Source organism: Podarcis muralis, chromosome 4 (assembly GCF_964188315.1).
Source record: "Podarcis muralis chromosome 4, rPodMur119.hap1.1, whole genome shotgun sequence".
Classification (NCBI taxonomy): Eukaryota; Metazoa; Chordata; class Lepidosauria; order Squamata; family Lacertidae; genus Podarcis; species Podarcis muralis.
In genome coordinates, this window is record NC_135658.1 from 39858658 (window position 1) to 39873401 (window position 14744).

At 41.8% G+C, this 14744-nt stretch overlaps 1 protein-coding gene across 4 annotated transcripts in view; it reads left to right on the forward strand.

Annotated features, from left to right (window-relative positions):
- EPHA3 (EPH receptor A3) overlaps positions 1–11005 on the forward strand; it is a 199867-nt gene extending 188862 nt beyond the window's left edge. For 3 of the 4 annotated variants that reach the window (XM_077927226.1, XM_028726778.2, XM_077927227.1), the window contains 2 exons: positions 5784–5939; positions 7921–11005. In XM_077927226.1, the coding sequence (XP_077783352.1) occupies positions 5784–5939; positions 7921–8026 (262 nt within the window). In that variant the 3' untranslated portion in view covers positions 8027–11005. The remainder of the gene's footprint in view (positions 1–5783; positions 5940–7920) is intronic. The other variant, XM_077927228.1, reaches the window with a different exon arrangement.
- Positions 11006–14744: the final 3739 nt, after the last annotated feature.

The window sequence follows — 14744 nt, forward strand, 5'->3', positions numbered from 1 at the left end:
CTGTGGGTAAAAGCCTCAGCGCCTAGGGCTTGCCGATCGAAAGGTCGGCAGTTCGAATCCTCGCGGCGGGGTGCGCTCCTGTTGCTCGGTCCCAGCGCCTGCCAACCTAGCAGTTCGAAAGCACCCCCGGGTGCAAGTAGATAAATAGGGACCGCTTACTAGCGGGAAGGTAAACAGCGTTTCCGTGTGTGGCTCTGGCTCACCAGAGCAGCGATGTCACGCTGGCCACGTGACCCGGAAGTGTCTCCGGACAGCGCTGGCCCCGGCCTATAGAGTGAGATGGGCGCACAACCCTAGAGTCTGTCAAGACTGGCCCGTACGGGCAGGGGTACCTTTACCTTTACCTAGTTTAAGTTGGGGGTTGGAGTGGGAGGAAGCTTGGCTGCTATCTATTTATCTTCTAGTAGGCAAACAGCATCCCTGACTGTTTGTTGTTGTCCAAAACCCAGTTTGCAAAGGAGGCAAAGGAACATCTAGTTTCAAAGTTCCCGCTGGTTGTGAATTCACAAGACCAGTTCAACAGAAAGCTGTAGGTGTGCAGCACCACAGGAATACTGTGATGAAAGCACACAGACATTATCAGGACAGAGCATTTTCTGCAACTGCACGGTCAGGTTGAACAGATGCAGAAACTGTGAGAGATTTCACCCTTGCAATCTCAACTTGTGCTCTTTTTCAAAAATGCAGTTTTAGGCCTGAAGAAAATATGTCAGCAATGTCTAGTGAAATTTCAGAAACTATGCCATGCAGATGATGGTAGTGAAGGCAACTATCGTTCCCACTGATTTAGAGACAACTGCATAGCTCTTTGCCCTTACCTAGGTGCAGAATAAATTACATCAAACTTTTTAAAATAACTCATATGAAAGCAAACCAAAGGGATTCCAGAGGAGGGCAGCAAAAATCACAGTGGTCAGGTTAAAGACCTACAAACAAACAAAAAGGTGTTCAAGCAGCAGAAGAAAACTTGTAATTGGAAGGGAGGGAAGGGAAGAGAGAGCTGAGATTTGATTCCCCCAGGTCAGGAAGTTCCATATCTTGGCTCAACATTAAACAATACTTTCTCCTACTAGTTCTATGTTCATCAATTATGAAATCATTTTATGCTCTTCTTTCTTACTAGGCTGAGTGGCACTTTTGTAATCAGTGTTTTTCAGGTACATGCATACTTTTGTGTTTTGGAATACAGTGCGAAAAGGCACAATATTTGAAGTTTGGTTACAGTTTAGTTTGTGATTGTGCCAGAACACTTGCACAATCTAATCATAACTTCTTTGATTTGTCTCAGCAGTTCTGTCTGGGTGTCTGAACATTGTTAACTTTTTCTCCGCTATGATTTAATCTGTATAACATATACGTGTGTGTGTGTGTGTGTGTGTGTGTGTGTGTGTGTGTGTTTTAGGGCAAGTTGAGTTTTGATCACTTCCATTCTTTTTGCTAGTTCAGATTATTATTTCTTACCTTTGTGTGCACTGCTTTACAGTTGTGAATATTGGACTCAGTTATGCACAGTAGCGGCTGATAGGGTGGCATGGGTGGAGCTGCGTTGCTGTCCTGGCTTCCCAACACAATGGGTCTCTGTTGTGTTAAACTCCATGTTCAACCAAGCACCAAAATGCCAGGAAATTGCAGCTCCTTGCGACTACCATATTTAGGCAATACGGATACTGTATGGTATCCTATGTTGCAGTTAATTCAAGCTTTATTGCCACTTTGGAGCTGGATGGCTGTGGATATGAATCCCAGATTTGTCTGTTCACTGCAATAGCCACATGGAGTGTGTGTAATTGAAGTTATAATGCAAATAACTGGATTAAAACCCAAGTTTTTAATGTAAGCTCCTCAAAAACTAGACGCTATAGAACTCTATAGAACTTGAGTTAGAAAAGCAAAAATACCCTGCCCACAGGTTTCAAATATTATAATCATAGTAAATGAAAAGCATTCAGTGTTGTTGACATTTACAACAATTTGGGGGGCATTCATTATCTGAAGGGGCGCTTTGGGCATCTGTTGGTGAGCAGTCCATAAATGGTTGTCCTTAGGCGAAGGTGATGCCTTTGATGTCTGATTCGCAAGTCTAGGTCTTTTTAGCTCAAGGACCAAATGCAGTAGCTATCTGATTATTACTGAACTGAGCAAACATGATATAAAGAAATATCAGGGGAAGCAAATGGGCCATAGAGGTAGGTCAATTTTATTTAAAGAACATAGTCATATTTTTTTACCTGAATGACACTTTAAAGGAGCATAAATGACTGTAAAGGCAAAGTTGTACTCCTTGTGGCACTGAGATAATTAAAGTCAACAACATGTCTCCATGCCTCCTCAGTGTGGCATTTATTTTCTTGTCTCCTGTTGGAAAGTGGCTATACCTGTGCTTTCCATCTGGCAGTATATATATATATATATATATGAATGAAAAAAATCACATACACTTGTGCTTTTGTTGACCTTAAAATTAGTCTAGGATTCTGGTCCTTGGGGTCATTTATAAGCCATCAAAGTCATATATCAGCTCACATAAATGTTCAGCAGGCTTTTACATAAGCAAAAATGCAAGGTATTAAGAACTGCTCGTTTGAAATAGATGCTCTCCCAGTCTTGAGACACTCGAGTGCAGCAGAGGAGAGCTAGCTAAGAAGACAAGTAAAAATAGATGTGGAAACTTAGAGGGTAGAGTATGCAACAGTTCTCTTAGTAACACACTGCTGCCTCTCAAACAGGAGTGCTTGATGGTAGTGGTTACAAATTGAGTTATATCTTTCCCCACTGGACAGCTGGCACGCTCAGAACAGCAATTTGTATCAGTAGGAGGTAGAGCTCCATTGCTATTTATATGTTTATTTCGAGACATGATGCGGTGCGACAGAAAATTCTTTGCAATGTGGCAACATCCATCTCAATGACAGCAAACCATGGCTTTCCAGGCTTGCATGCAAAAGAACAAGGTTAATTCCAGCTGTTAACATAATAGGTCAGTCCATAAAAGCCGACTGCAAGAGGCCATTGGTGGAAAATATACTCTGGAATCTCACTGCTGAGTGGGTTGCTGTCCTTTTATTTATGACAGCCATATGCCAGCACACGCAGCCTTCCAACCATGCTCAGTGCCAGAATGAATAGCACCGAGATTTCCCTCCCGCTTTGCCAGTACACAGAGAACAGTTTTGAAATGTTGCTAGTGGGAGTGGGAAGCGGCAGAAATGAAAGAGGCGGGGGGAGTTGTGTTTCAATTCCCCTGAGCAGACATGTAATTTCCATGATTTCTTTTTAATGATTGCAGTCTGACGCTAGTAGGACCTGATTTATGAAAAGCTGTGAAAGATCAGGTGGAACCCTGCAGGACGTCATTTACAGCTGCACGGATTGTAGCCCATCTAATTTGTCTAGTAAAAGTGTGAGCTTATGGTGCACATCACCCAGCCCATAAATTTCATGTTTAGACCTGCTGTCTAGGGGGCTGGGTCAAAGGGAGGGGGGTGGAAGCCCATGGATGCAGATGCTCCGAAAGCCCGGCACTCCCTCGATGCACATGAGGAGACATCACAGACTCTTCACAGCGAGAGACAAATTCCTGCTCATTGATAAACTGTCCAGATGTCCTCTCCAAGGAGGAAAGGAGCTTTTTTGTAGGGGGGGGGGAATGCCCTCCCCACTTAGAATCCTGCGAGAAAAACGATACTTTACAATGCTAGTTATTCTGTGGTTACTTGAAATTAGTTCATATTTTTGTCTTCATTACACCTTGGTCCCGACAACAGACATAAAAGCTGCACTGGGATTGTCCAATTTGTAATCCCGCTGCTCTGCTTTTTCTCATGTTGTTTAACATTCCACATGCACACAAAAAGGGAGCAGTGACGCCAGTTCCCCCCTTTTACTAGAATGAAGCGGCATGTTAGATTGACCAGAGAGAAAAAAGCAACTTCTCCATACTTCATATATACTTTAATAAATGCCCTGGGATCCTAGTAGCTATACAGAGAAAGCTATAAATAAAAAATGTGGACTTCATGAGACAAACAGAAGTTAGCTAGCTGTATCCAGTATAGTTAATTGCATTTCCTTTGGATTTGTTTCGGAAATGGACATTTAGGGGAAATGGCTGAGCATCAAAGAAATCATACATACATATTAACAAGAACTGTATGCGTAGCGAGAGCAGGCAATTGATGCATCAGATAGCCTCTTTTTAATAGTCACGTTAAGCAACTCAGCTCCTTTATACAAATGAGCAATATCAGACCTTTGCCACAAGGGGTGTTGAATTGCTGATAATAATCTCTCCAGCTGAAATGTGTTGACTAGTTCTGGAGATGGAGGGAAAGAGAGAAGGTTCATATACTAAGAAGCTACCAACAACTCTTTTGCGTATTGTTGAGTTTTGTTTTAGTGTTCTTTAATAAAAATCCATTTGGAGCAGAGACTAGGACTTTGGCCAACAATTAAGATCATTGTCCTCATTCTGCGATAGACAGGGGGATAATAGGACAGCTGGTGGAGAAAAGAAATCATGCTGTTGTGCCTGCTGGGGTGGTGAGACAGCATTTTTTTGTCAGTGGGCACCCAGATTTTTGTTCTTTTATCTCTTCTAACAGTATTGGGCAGGTGGGGGTGATGTTCACCTCCCAGGTTTCTTCATAGCTGATAAATCAGACATTATCTTATTAGATAACATGAGGTGGTAGAAGAGGTAATATTAAGTGCCTTTTTGTTTGTTTCTCAAAAAATAAATCATTTGTCTCTGGTGTATCAAATTACATGGACAAACTGACACAGATAATTCCAACTTCCCATGCACCAAAAAAGGAAATTGTTTTTATTGCACGTACTCTAATTGTAGAAAGATGATTGAGAAGATCACATTTAAGCATGGCACATATTGACTAACTGGCAGGGAAAATAGTAGCTTATTCCTCAAAGAAAAAATCCACTGAGTTATATTTTTATATGTAATATCAGCAACCAAAATAAAAGTGGGAAGGAATATCCAAATAGGTCAATTGTAGAAAACTATTTGTGATGGTTTACTTATTTGTTTTGCTGAGTCTCCACTATGTATTCCAAAGCCACAGGATAATTTAGCATATAGTTTGCTCATCACCTTAGGGATGCAATATCATGGAAGCTTAAGTTTTTAAACTTTGTTTTTATGAAGCAAACAAGCTTTCTATGTCTGTCTCTCTAAAATGCAAAGATCTCTCAGGTTTCTTTTGATACTCCAGAACTGAAAACTGTTGTAGAAAATTTTAGGGAAGCATTTGGTGATTTCCTTGCATTTGCTGTCTGTAATATTTTGCGCTGCCAGTTCTGAACAAAGCCATCTAGAGATTTTCAGTCGTGCTGCAAGCTCCAGATGGTCACATCCTCCTATTTAAGCCACCAGTTCATAACGTGCTTAAAATCACACTGCATCAGTTGGTTTAATCTGAGATTAAGAGCGTTTATCACTGGATTGTCTTGGCTCTTATTTGAGGTATGTTTGTCAAGTTACACATACCTGAGCTAAATCAAGATGAGCTTCAGGAAAGCTTCAATTCAAAAGAAGTGCCCTGACAATGCAATCATGAGCTTAAGACACAAGCTGAACAGCTGGTTCACTTAGGCACCGTGATTTCTCTGTTTTTCTCTAAAGCAATAGATTTCTGCAGGCATTAAATTCTGCACGCAACTTGCACCTCATCTGAAAGATTCTGCTGGGACTTGTTTTAAGTCCAGATACATAGGGAATGACAGTGCATTTCTGTTCTCTCACCACCATCACATTCATTTTATTCCAGGCCATCAAATCTCCTTCTGGACCAAAGCAATGTTGAAATCTCAGCCTTCCGCTCAACAGGTGACTGGCTCAATGGCATTCGGATAGGACAATGCAAGGACATATTCACAGGAGTAGAATACAGCTCGTGCGATACGATAGCCAAGATTTCCTCAGAGTAAGAGTCCATCTTAAAACTGTTTCTTTGGTTGCTTTTGCATTTTGCATGCCACTTCCCAAATTATGAGATTTCAATCTTGTGGGCAGTTCAGCATCTATGCTTCAGTGAAATTAATGCAACATATGAGCCCAGCACACAGCCCAGAACACATGCTCCTTTAAAGTCAACTCAGGCTGCAGCCTTAACTGGGTGCAAGTCCCATTGAATTCAGTGATACTTACCTCTGAGTAGACATGGATAGGATTGCACTTCAAGAACACCTTGCTGAAATATATCACTCCTGTGTTCAGTTACATATACAGTGGTACCTCGGGTTACATACGCTTCAGGTTACATATGTTTCAGGTTACACACTCTGCTAACCCAGAAATAGTGCTTCAGGTTAAGAACTTTGCTTCAGGATGAGAACAAAAATTGTGCTCCGGCAGCGTGCCGGCAGCAGGAGGCCCCATTAGCTAAAGTGGTGCTTCAGGTTAAGAACAGTTTCAGGTTAAGTACAGAGCTCCGGAACGAATTAAGTACTTAACCCGAAGTACCACTGTATGCCAATTTGAACAATAGAATGTTCTTCATGAAATCATAGAGTTGGAAGGGAATATGAGGGTCATCTTTTCAATGCAGGGGTCTTTCACCCAATGTGGGGCTCAAACCCATGACCCTGAGAATAAGAGTCCCATGCTCTACCAACCGAGCTGCCCCACATTTGTTCTACTTTTTTGAAAGGCTGTTGTAAAATCATAAATGGAAGATCTTCTTTTGAAAGCAACATGTGACTTTTTTGCTCCATCTGACTTTTGGCTGGGATTAGTTCAGAATTAGATGTGTCAATTTTTGATATAGGTCAACAGTTCAGCATAATGAAATTTTTAGCTTCCATATTTTTGAAATGGAGCAGACGTTCTGATTTCTCAGGAAAATAGGGTGTTCTTTGTCCAGTGTCAGTTATGCTGATGTGGTGGGGCTGGAAAAAGAATGAGAGGGAGATCATTTTTGGCATTCTGAAGATTTAACAGAGCCCAAAGATCTCAAGGAGATATACACAACTTTTCCTCTCTGTTTTATCTTACATCCTATGACCCAATATCACTCAACCTATATGCTGAATGTGGATTCGAACTGAGGTCTTTCTGGCCATAATAAATTCTCTCACCGTGGCACAGTACTGTCCCTCAGGATAGATAAAATACTCAACCATCTGTCATTCCCAGTTTGTGAGCCAGGATCATTGGGATTTATTTATTTTTAAAACACTCCGCCACTTGCAATTCTGTTCACAGAAATCCTTCAAGCCCTAAAACTCAGACTCTTTTAATGAACCTTTTCCAACTTACCTAGGGCCCTGGATGCCATTGGTTACCATATGTGAAAATTCTAAGAAGAAGCTATGTATGACAGTAGCCACTGGCATCCAAGATAGTGGTCCTCCATCAGTGGCATAGCATGGGTTGCTGGTGCTCGTGGCGAGGCAAGTGTTGCGCTTCCCTGGTGGACTGGGCAGTTGCTGGTGGTGGTTGTGGTGGCCGTGCACCTTCTCAACTTAGCAGCTCTGCTGCCTCCCAGCTCAGCCATCCCTGGTGTGGGATTCATGGGCATTGTGCCTGGTTGTGCCCCTCTCATAATTTTGTGCCCAAGGCCACCGCCCCTCTGCCCTCCTCCCTCCCCCACTACACAACTGCTCCCTGTCTCCCACACACTTTTGTTTAAATCATCCAAAATCTGCAAGCTGCTGTACAGGTGCAACAATTTTTCTCAGCCCCTGAGAATGTGTTTGTGTTGCTTCCTTAGGAGAGCTATTTTCTTAGATATCAGAAACACACTCCGCTGCCTTTGGCCCATCTGGAAACATTCAGGCCAGCTACCACTGTTTAGCAACATGCAAAGGAAGTTTCCTCATCGGCCTAACATTGTGGATTCTTTTGATGTGCGAAACACTTTCCAGCTTCTCTGGAACTCATCAGGTGTGTTTTGTCTTTTTCAGCGACATGAAGAAGGTCGGTGTGACGATTGTGGGGCCACAGAAAAAGCTCATTAGCAGTATTAAATCTCTAGAAATGCATACGAAGAATGGCCCCGTTCCAGTGTAGGCTACCGAAACGTTGGCACTTGAGACACAACAAGAGGAAGCAAGAAGTTGCTGCAAAGGTCATGGTGATGAGTGAAAAAGTGCAAGACTGAAAAGGCACTCTTGTAGCATTGTTGGAAGCATGACATTTTGGGCTCGTTTCAAGCCCACTAAGAGACTCATACGTTGAGTTAAATTGCCTTAAAATAGGAATGAAAAACTTTTCTCTCTCTCTTATTCTTGAAGGGAGGGAGCGCCTTTCCCACCTTGTAATAATGGACTGCTCAAACATATACTGCATTTGACAGAAAATGTTGGTTTCTTTGTTTTATTAAATCCTTCCATGTAACTTAGAGCCATTTCAATGCTGATGGACTGAATACCAAGAAAGGCAAACAACTAAACGGTGGATGTTATGCTAGGTCTTGACCAATTGTCAGCAGAAAGCAAGAAGGGGAAATACCCTTGCAGTATTTTTTTTATATGCAGAAAGGATAGGTGACTAGTATTTTATTTCTTTAAAATAATTGTAATGCTCTTTTGGGGATAATACCTCAGCTCTGTCTGGCCATATCTGCAAGGATATTCCTGCAACATTCTGTTTTGACTGTGGAAGGAAAACATGAATAACGTTGGGTATAAAATGAGGCAATAGTTCATGAATAATATTTGCTGTTGGGGCTGGTTTTAATGCATGTGTTCTTATAAAAAAAGTCTTAATTTTTCTTTTAAAAGGCATATTTATTTCCCTTTAAATGTTTTCTTATTGTTTATATTTATATATGTTTTGACTGGGTTTAATTACTACCAAGTGCCAAATCCTCCCAGACTTTGGCTGCAGCCCCAGACATTGGGAAGAAATTTCAGTACAAGTGGTGAGACATTACTTTTAAGAAAATAGGTCCCAATCTAGAGGATCTGACCTAAGTGAAGAAAGAGGCCTACATGCCCACAAGTGAGTAAATTTTCATGCACCATGTTCTGGGTAGTAAAATTCAATGAACCACACAATCATTTTTCTCCAAGGAAAACAGCCATAGTGAGCTGTTCGTTATTTTCTTGACAACTTAGCTCAGAGTTGCATAATTGCATGTACTTAAATGTTTGCAGTGTGCACAAAGTGTTGAATTGTGCCAGATTTTTTTTTTAAAAAAACAACAACACCCACGGTATACGATGCATTACTTGGTGATAAAATTATTTGCTTATAATACTCTTTGGTCCAAATAGGAAAAGATGAAATCCCTTTTCTTAGTTCTTATATTAGAGAAGTAAGCTAGCATTGTTGGCATCCACTTAAGAGTAAACGATTACAGTATGTTTCTAAGGCTGCAGTCTTAAACACACTTACAAAGATGTGCTTGTAAGTTGTACTATGTGAACAACGTGTATGGGATGATATCCAAATCAACACGTATCCTGTTTGTATTTTCTTTTGGCTACATTTGCCCTCACCACAGTACACAGCAGCTTTTAAGATGGATTCGAGTCATACAGTGGCCTGTTTGCAAGACATGTGAAGTCAAAACATGGCTTGGCATGAATGCACAGGTCCTCAGAGTGGAGATTGCAGCTACTGGCCTCCTCCCCTAGTGCTGTTGCGCTGCTATGAGCTAAGCCATGGATTCACCATCCGAATCTAGCCTCATGGTTTGTCACACTCCAGGCAAACAGTGAGCTGCAACCATGGTTTGCTCTTGGGTTTTACAGCTCATGGTTATCTAGAGGAGACATACCATGAGACCAGGTTCGGACAGTATGCTAAGCCAAACCATGGTTTAGCTCACAGCATGCAGCAGCAGGATGACCAGGAAAGGAACACAGCAGCCACAGTCTTTTCTCAAGAACCCTCGTATTTGCGTTAAGCCATGGTTTGGTTTTGCATTATGTGCAAACATGCCCAGTAGGTGATCCGTTTTGTAAAAAGCATAAAATGACACTTCAAAATGCTGACACTCTGACTATACACAGAGCACTGGTGTACTTTCCTTGCACACCTTTGTAACTTGCATGCCCTTCCAATATGATGCCATGCTTTTTAAAGTTCTCTGATCATAGCAGGATCTGGAAGTATACAATGCACCATCCTAAGCCCGTGTTCTGCAAGGATTCAGATCTGATTAATAATGTCAAATAATCACCTCCCTTCTCTTTAGAATTGATCTCCAGCCATAAATACACCATTCCTGCTAGCAGGAAGTTTTTGTATTATTTTTAAAGCAAAACAATTCTATTGGTGTTCTTCGAAGTACTATCTAGAACAAATTGTCCCCGAGGCAATTTTGAATGGCTGTGAAAGAAAGAAAAAATGTGTATTAGCAGGTTTTCAAACTACATTTTAGTCTTACCTACCCTTAATTATCTTTCAATGTCTAGTAATACCACGGGACATAATTATGTGTGTGCTCAGTACTAAAGACTGATTTCATTGTTTGTTCAGGAGGAAATTCCTTTTTTGCAGAGGGTTTTAAAAGAACTTTTTGTCTTCTCTTTCTTACAATTTTTTGTACTGTTCGGTGGCCTCCGATAGCCCCCATTCCCCTTCTCCCCCTGTACATATGTAAACATAGCAGTGTACAATTCTTAACTGTGGAGTAGAGGAAATAGAAATTTTGTGGCCATCTTCCTGTACAGGACCTGCCTTTGATTATTATTTACATCAAACAAGCATTGCAAAGTCTTCACTAAGAATATGTACCATATTATTGTTTTTGTATCTTAAAAATATTGTTTTTACATATATTATTTATTTCTGTTAACATATAACATAGGGGTTTTTTTGTTTTTTTGTTTTGCTGTACTTTAGACTCCAATAAGCAATGTATAGATGTGATTTGAACTGGCAAATCCACATTTGCTTTTTAACCTTTATTTCAAAGCATTACTTACTCATTTAGTTAATTACGTTGTGCAATTGTAGATGGCCTGTTACTAATGTAAAATGATTTGTAGTGGAAACATTTATATTTTTATAATAAACATAATGAAAGTATTTTTTACATATTGGAATACACAGGTGATTGTTTTCAAGCCAAGGAAACTGATTGTTGGGCAATCATTTTGTATTAAATCTCCAACAGTATCTGGAGCAAACTTCTCAAGTTTAGGATACAGCTTCATCAGGCTAGCTGGTCATGTTAAAAAACAGCCCTACCACAATCTAGCAAGGGGAAGTGTCTATGCAGAAGTAGACTTCCATTCCACATGCCAAGCAGTGATGACAAGCAGTATTTGTGCAGTGTCTCATAACACCGATTCTGTATGATCTTCACCTGCTGCCTACATCCCACTGGGCCCAATAATTCTTCTCAACCCTAAATGGCTTGAGCCCCAAATACATGATATAGCACCACTCCCCATATTAGCCAACAGAGGCCCTAAGATCAGCAGAAGACATCCTTCCAATTGTTCCACTTGTGGGGGTGGTTGCGTGTCAAGGTCCCCAAGCCAGCCCCCCAGAAGAAATAAATTCACACAGACACAGATTATGGTTTAAGGTTAATGGGCAAAATTTAGGCCACAACTTTATTGATTACAGCAAATGTGAGCAGGATTGGCTTAGGCATTGGCAATAAACTCTAACTGACTCCTGCCCACCTTGCAGGGAGTCAGGAAGGGCAAACCACCAACGAGGAAGCCACATCGGGGGAACCCGCCTGCAGCTCTCCTCAGTGTTCCCAGAGGCCTGGCATGGCCCTAGCTCCTCAAGCGGACTTTGGACAAGATCCAGGCCCCGGATTCCTTTAACAGAATACCCTTGAACGTGGAGGGGCAGGCAACAGCCGACCTCCCCTCCCACACACATTAATAAGCCAATGCCTAACCGCCAAACCTTACATAGTTGTGATGATTGCTAAGAGGTAGGCGAAAACCACGTGGCCAGTGCCAATCTGCCAAATGGAAAAATTCTTACCCGGTCCCCAACCCAAGATGGGCAACCAACCAAAGTCCAAAGCAAGGACAGAGGGCACCAAAAACAAAAGGGAGGGTGGGCAGGTGTTCTGCAGCACGAAGCAGGTGCTAAGCACATGTCGCACTGCCACTTTTATACACCTCACAATCACCCCACTCAATTGTGATTGGCCAAAAGAGGCCTGGGATGATCGTGGTGCCACCCTGGCGTAAAGGTCATCACTCCTCCCATGTCAGGGAGGGGGAAACTGTGTTGTGGGCCCGCCCACAACCAGGACTATCCTTTAAGATGATCCAGTCTCACGATCAGGGTGGCCCAGGTGGGATAGAGCCATCTCTGTAATGGTACCCCAACTATGTAGTTATACCTCCTGGTGCCACAAATGGCTACTACATTACTGGGCTTTGAGTGCCAGGCTGAGGCACATTTGTTTAGCTAGGCCTTTGGTAAAATGCAATTCAATTGTCCAAGATTATTATCAACTGCTGCTGTTTTGTTGGTCAGGACAGTTTTGTGGGGTTGTTGTTAGGAAAGTTAGTTGTTTTGTTGCAGGCTCAATCTGTGTATGATTTTGCAATTGGGAGCTGCAACACAGGCCTAATAGGTTTAATTATACCGATTAGCAATTAAATCTGATTAACTGAAATGAATGAAAGGGGCGCCGCCGCAGAAACATACGTCAGAATGAATCCCTTTCCCTCTCCCGACTGTACAAATTCCACTTTCAGCTACCACTTGGTTCTTCACATGGTGGGTGTTGCAAAAAAAGATAACCAAAGAGAAAAAGTGGGGCAGTCACCTTCCAGTCAAGAGTTTCTGCTTGCCTTTGTTCTATGTGCTTTCTAGGAATAAAAGACTAGGAAGAATTGGATCTGAAACTCATGAGAGAACGAGGAAATGAAATAATGGGCAAGAAAATGAAAGTCTTTGTTGAGTTCAAAGGCGCTGGAGCTCCTCTCATAATGCTAACGCATCCAAACGCTGTAAAAATGCACTCTTCTTCAACCATATAAGCCAAGGTTTATTTATTGTGCTCTCCCCCCCCCCCCAATCATTTCCCCACAATGTAAAAGCATCCTGTAATGCTCAGTTTCCTTTGGATGTTCATAGCAGGAGGGCTAATTTATCATCTTCCCTCTGCCTTAAAGTTTTATGTGCCTTTCTAAAGCAAGGATCATTTTAAAACCAGTGTGTGGAATTGCTTTTGCATATTAAGTACTGTCTTGCAAGAAGAATTGGAGGACAGGGAAATGTTCTAATCCTATATTTAAAATTAACTGAGAATGATGAAAGACATCTTGCGGTATTATCATGCAGGGAACTGATGTGGTACATATATTTCCATTCACCTTCGATGACACTGTGCTAAGCAAGCTGTTTGGAAAGGGGAAAGGTAGTCAGGGAAAGGATTTGAAAATGACAGACATTAGGAACTCTTTGCTCTGAATACTGGCAGGCCCAATGTCAGCACATGGCATCCTCAGGCAGTTGCCAGGACCTCGGCGCCCCAACAGGCTTGGAAATATATACTTTTCCATACGCAGGGCCAGGGAATAAGCTCTTTTGGAACACGGATGGTATGGGGGATTTTGCTCTGGTGAAAGGAACCCCTTTTCAAATGGTGAGAGGCAAAGGTAAGAGGTGGCAGCCAAACCAGGGCTTCCAGGATGAGGTCTAACAGTGGTGCTGCCTGTTGTACCGCTCTCAGGTATTGGCTATCAGAACTGCAGAACACTATGAGCAATGAAGACGCCAGCAAGGACTCTCTCAGACTTTTCTGCATTGAGCGATACTTTATGCTGGATGGCTGCAAGATCACGTAAGGTCACGTAAGACTCAAGGCTCCCACGTTAGCCAGGATTGATTGATTGTTTCTATTTTGCTTTTTATTCAAATAAATCCCAAAGTGGCTTACAAACAAAATATAAAAATAACATAATGGAACATCATGGATACAGCATAAATCATATAGAAAACAAATCATCAGTAAAACAATCACAAACAAAACAATTACCATCTTTGTAACACTATTAGCAAAACAACTAAAAAATAAGCTAAACATCACAGTTACACCAAAAATCATATTATAGGATTCACAACGTACGACAGCATTCAGATCTATAAAACAATATTAACAGCATAAACCAAATAGCAACAAAACAAAGTCCTGTTGAATTTGTACACATGCTCTCCCCTCTGCCATGACTCCTAAACTTTCATTCAATTCAATGCATCAAAAATGCACCTGCAACATAATGCTCCTGGCCACAATTCCCTTCTGAAGGATCCGTGCGGTGGAGGTGGTCAGCACAAAGACTCTCTCCCTCACATCCTTTCTGCCACTGTGACACTTTCATTTTCATAACAGAAAAAATGGAATACAAGAATAAGACTAGGCTGCAATTTGGAGGTTAGGTGATACTCTGGTGTGTGTTTAACAATGATCAAAAATACAGTGGTACCTCGGGTTACAGACGCTTCAGGTTACAGATGCTGCAGGTTATTAGACTCTGCTAACCCAGAAATAGTACCTCAGGTTAAGAACTTTGCTTCAGGATGAGAATAGAAATGGCACGCCAGCAGCACGCCAGCAGCACGCCAGCAGCGGGAGGCCCCATTAGCTAAAGTGGTACCTCAGGTTAAGAACCGTTTCAGGTTAAGAACAGACCTCCAGAACAAATTAAGTTCTTAACCTGAGGTACCACTGTATCATGATAGTGTGGTAGGCGGTACAAAATAAAAAGATAAGGGCATGTGTTTGGGGCTTTTGCATGTCTAAGAGCATCTTAATAAGAAGTAGAAGGCTAGAATGCTTTCTTGTCCATAT